Source organism: Penaeus monodon, chromosome 2, assembly GCF_015228065.2.
Source record: "Penaeus monodon isolate SGIC_2016 chromosome 2, NSTDA_Pmon_1, whole genome shotgun sequence".
Lineage (NCBI taxonomy): Eukaryota > Metazoa > Arthropoda > Malacostraca > Decapoda > Penaeidae > Penaeus > Penaeus monodon.
The window spans coordinates 32,713,963-32,718,210 of NC_051387.1; the positions used below are offsets into that span (position 1 = coordinate 32,713,963).

Here is a 4,248-nt window from a genome sequence, read left to right on the forward strand (position 1 = left end):
TGTGTATGTGTGTGTGTATTTGTGTGTGTGTGTGTGTATTTGTGTGTGTGTGTGTGTATTTGTTTGTGTGTGTGTATTTGTGTGTGTGTGTATTTGTATTTGTGTGTGTGTGCATTTGTGTGTGTGTGTATTTGGTGTGTGTGTATTTGTGTGTATTTGTGTGTGTTTGTGGTGTGTGTGTGTGTGTCTTTGTGTGTGTGTGTGTGTTTTGTGTGTGTGTGTGTGTGTGTGTGTTGTGTGGGTGTGTGTGTGTGTATTGTGTGTGTGTATTTGTGTGTGTGCGTATGTGTGTGTGTGTGTGTTTGCGTGTGTGTGTGTATTTGTGTGTGTATTTGCGTGTGTGTGTATTTGCGTGTGTGTGTGTGTGTGTGTGTGTGTGTGTGTGTGTGTGTGTGTGTGTGTGTGTGTGTGTGTGTGTGTGTGTGTGTGTGTGTGTGTGTGTTTGCGTGTGCGTGTGCGTGTGCATGAGACTGAATGAGTGTGAGTGGGTGGGTGGGTGGGCGTGATGGAATGGGTGGGTACACGTGTTGGGCTCATGTATGGCTATGTAGGTGGGCTGATGTGTAGGTGGGTAGGTAGGTGGGGTGGGTGGGTGAGTGGATGAGTAATTGAGTGATTAAGTGAATGAGTGGGTGAATAAATAAGCAGATGAGTGGTTAAGTGAGTGGGTAAGGGTAAGAGTGTATGATGAGTGGTTAAGTGAGTGTGTGAGTGAGTGAGTGAAAGTGTGGATGGGTATGAATGTGAGTAGTGGTATGGGAAATGTAAAGGTAAAATTATTTAAATCACAAATTTCTCTTTACACAGGAATTAAGTATATGTATTAAAATGCTGAATAAATCAGGGAATGTAAAGGAAAATTCATTTTGGTATTTCCTAAGCGCGCGGCCGGCAAAGAATGGCGCGGGAGCAAACGCCGTCCCGATCGCTTGACAATGAGTCTGGCAGCATGTGTGGGAGCGTGGCGATAGTGAAGGTGATGGTGGTTTACGAGCCATAAAGACAGGGTAGGCGGGCCGGGCCAGCGCTCCCCACGACATACCCCCACCCCCGTCACGCTCCTTGGCCCCGACACACCACCCATCCCGCCCGCGGCCCTCACATCCCGGAGCGCGGGAGGGCGGCCAGAAATGGGAAAGGGGGGGCCGAGGGAGAAGAAGGGAATAGCAAGGCTGTGAGCCACCGAATCCGCGCGCTAATAAAATCTCGCTGTCAAGGGGCTGTGCCGCATCGTGTCCACGAACGGGCAACTTTTAATTTGCAGTTCTGATGGCGTCATTCTCATGTGAATTTTGTTTTCGGTGACAATGAGCGTGAGAAAAGACTGCTTCTCTTTGTTTTTTTACACCACCTGCTTGAGTTGCTGCACAACATTTGGTTATCGAAGTGCGTCTGATCTCTGGCATCTGGCCAAAATGTTAGCCAAGTCTATAAAGAGCATAGTTACATCCATGACTAGGCCGAATGGTCCCCTCAATCTGCCCGGAGCCCTCCCATAGCTGCAGTTTGACCAATCAAGGGTCAAGGATGCCACATCGATCTCGTGGGCCGCAAGGTGAGGCCGCAGGCGCCGCAGCAGCTGAGGCCGCGGACCCCGGGCTACGAGGGGAGGTACGCCTTGCTGCGGCTCCCGCCACACCAACACCGCTTACAAACCACTTTCTCTAGTCATGTTACGGCGCCCGCTTTCCATGATCAAACAACGATTCACGGCCTTCCAGAAATTCGTATCCGTGTTCCGCTAATCAGTGGATGTGACTACACCGATTTACATGTTCATCCACGAAATGCAAGACGACATTGCAGCAGGCCTCTTGTAAAATATTTCGTGACCCGTGGCATTATCAACATGTTCAGCCACCTCGTCCGTCATACCGCCCATGCAACCCACCCACCGATCACCCCTCTCTCGCCCTCGCCCCCGCCCCCACGCCCTCGCATTCATCACCATACCTGATTACATGCTCGAGTCAAACCTGCTACTCCACAACACCCTTGCTTTCACATAGTTCTCATCCATAAATGAGACTGGATAGTGCCCCAATGCTCCAATCCCGTGGTTTTCCTTCCCCGCCCTTCGCCATTTGTAAGCAAGGCGCGAGAAAGGCAGGAAGAAGTGATAATCTCATTGGCTACGGGTGGCCTACTGACCGCCAGCACAACGGCAGCCTTTGTTGTGTTGCCGTGACGTGGCCAACGCTGCAAACTCGGATAACAGCCCGCCTTCAACATCGGCGCATGGGGAAAATGCACGGTATTGAGCCATGAATCAGATGATCTAAATCGGCAAGATTCCGCGATTCCATGGTTACACGCCTGTTCTTAATGGGCGGTCAACCAACCCATGCGAAATTCCAACCGGTATGATGTCACCGTGCTACAAACTTCTTTCCTGAAATTCCCTAGTTACTGCATCACGCCGCCAACTTCAACTAGAGTTTCGTGCGTCTCCACTGCAAGTCACTACGATTACTCTTACTAGTCTACACTTAAGAACGCATTCCTGTTTAATCAATCATTAGAAATATCTTAAAACGTGAACCTGTTAACCTAAATAAAAACGGTATAAATCACGCAACCATATTTTCAAACTTTCTCGCTCATTTTCTGCTGCTCTTTCTCTCCCTCTATCCTTGCTCTTCCTCGTCCAACTCTCTTTCTCCCCCCTGATCTTCCATACTCCCCTTCCTCCCCTATCTTACTAAACCGAAGCCTTCTTTCCAGAAATAATGACAATTTTACATTGAACTCCATCATAACTGCAATGCAAAGAACCTGCACTGGAGTTATGAATACTTAATCTAGCTCACACAATATATTTTTGTATAATATACAATAAAAACCTGGTCTAGTTTATCCTATTTTAACCATGGTAAAACATCCATGTGTGGTCCTCTTTTTGATTATGCTTTATCCTGCCCAGCCTATTTTAAACCTGCAACTTCACGTAACATCTTCTATAGTCGAATTAAAAAGAATAAAGATCCAATAATGGACACTCAGTGTCTTTTCAATAATGAAAAAAAAAAAAAAAAAAAAAAAAAAAAAAAAAAAAAAAAAAAAAAAAAATCAGTGACATTTATCTCAAACTATTGCAAGAGAAAGATGGGTCTATGTTAAAAAGATACTTTCAAGTCTTTTCTTTCAGTCTCCTTTATTCATAATTTTTCAAGTAAATGGAACTATTAAAATGGGATCACCAAAAGGAGTATTAGATAACATAAAAGAAAGTCTGTCGGTCAAATATAAAAAAAGATGAGATAAATACCTTGCATCATGCCAAGAATTCTAATGCCAATATAGAATATATAATTATAAGGAAAGCAATTCCCAAGATTCCTGAATTTCTTGCTTTTCCGAACTGAATATTCAACCTAATCCCTTTGGCAATCCTAAATTGTAAGTTCTAGAGAATAAATACAAGTATAAAATAAAACTAAACCCTTGTACATGTGACTGTTTGCCACTGTAAAGAAAAGATTTACAAGTGCATGCACAAAGTGAGAAAATATGTGAAAGATGTGCAAGTTTTCTCTTTTTTTATGGGCTTTAATCTGTTTTAAATTCCTTTGTGGGCACTTTATGGGACAAATAAACACACAACAAACACAGACAGTCTCATCCTTTAAGAATATGATAAAGTTCAAAAACACTATTAGCCTCATTTTCCTATTCACACACAATAATAGATATATAAAGGTTAATCACTTCTTTTACTTACCTATTTTCAATATTTTCTGCCTGCATAACAGCATGGCATTCACTACATGCCCAGTCTTCTTCTGGTTCTTTGTCCATTCCAGCACACTTGAGATGAAACACTCTTGGACACATTTCACAGCATATAAAAACACCTTCTCTATGGCATTCCCAGCAGTAGTTGTCATTCTGATAGTCCTGAAATATTACACAAAAAATAATATATGACAAATTGTAGTTATGGCTCCTGAGGTGGCATAATATGATCTTAGCCAATATCAATCATTCTCTTGTATTACTATTAGTAGAGGATGATTTCTGGCTGATGTATGAAAAACAGAAATTGAAAACTATGTGGTATGGTATATACTATACATCCTGTTCACTGGACCCAAAAGCTAAACTGCTTGGCATACAATTATTACCTGTGAATATACAAATCTGTGGATAACAAGGTTTTGCTGCCGTATCAAAAATTAAGTTTATATTTTTCAGTGCTTTAAGTAAATAATAAGTTAAATAAAAAACAATATAATATTGAAAGTATCC

The 4,248-nt window shown here is 42.8% G+C and overlaps 1 protein-coding gene across 1 annotated transcript in view; it reads right to left on the reverse strand.

Annotated features, from left to right (window-relative positions):
• LOC119582489 (protein kinase C-binding protein 1-like) overlaps positions 1 to 3,894 on the reverse strand; it is a 47,956-nt gene extending 44,062 nt beyond the window's left edge. The window contains exon 1 of the mRNA XM_037930780.1: positions 3,722 to 3,894. Within this exon, the coding sequence (XP_037786708.1) occupies positions 3,722 to 3,834 (113 nt within the window). The 5' untranslated portion in view covers positions 3,835 to 3,894. The remainder of the gene's footprint in view (positions 1 to 3,721) is intronic.
• Positions 3,895 to 4,248: the final 354 nt, after the last annotated feature.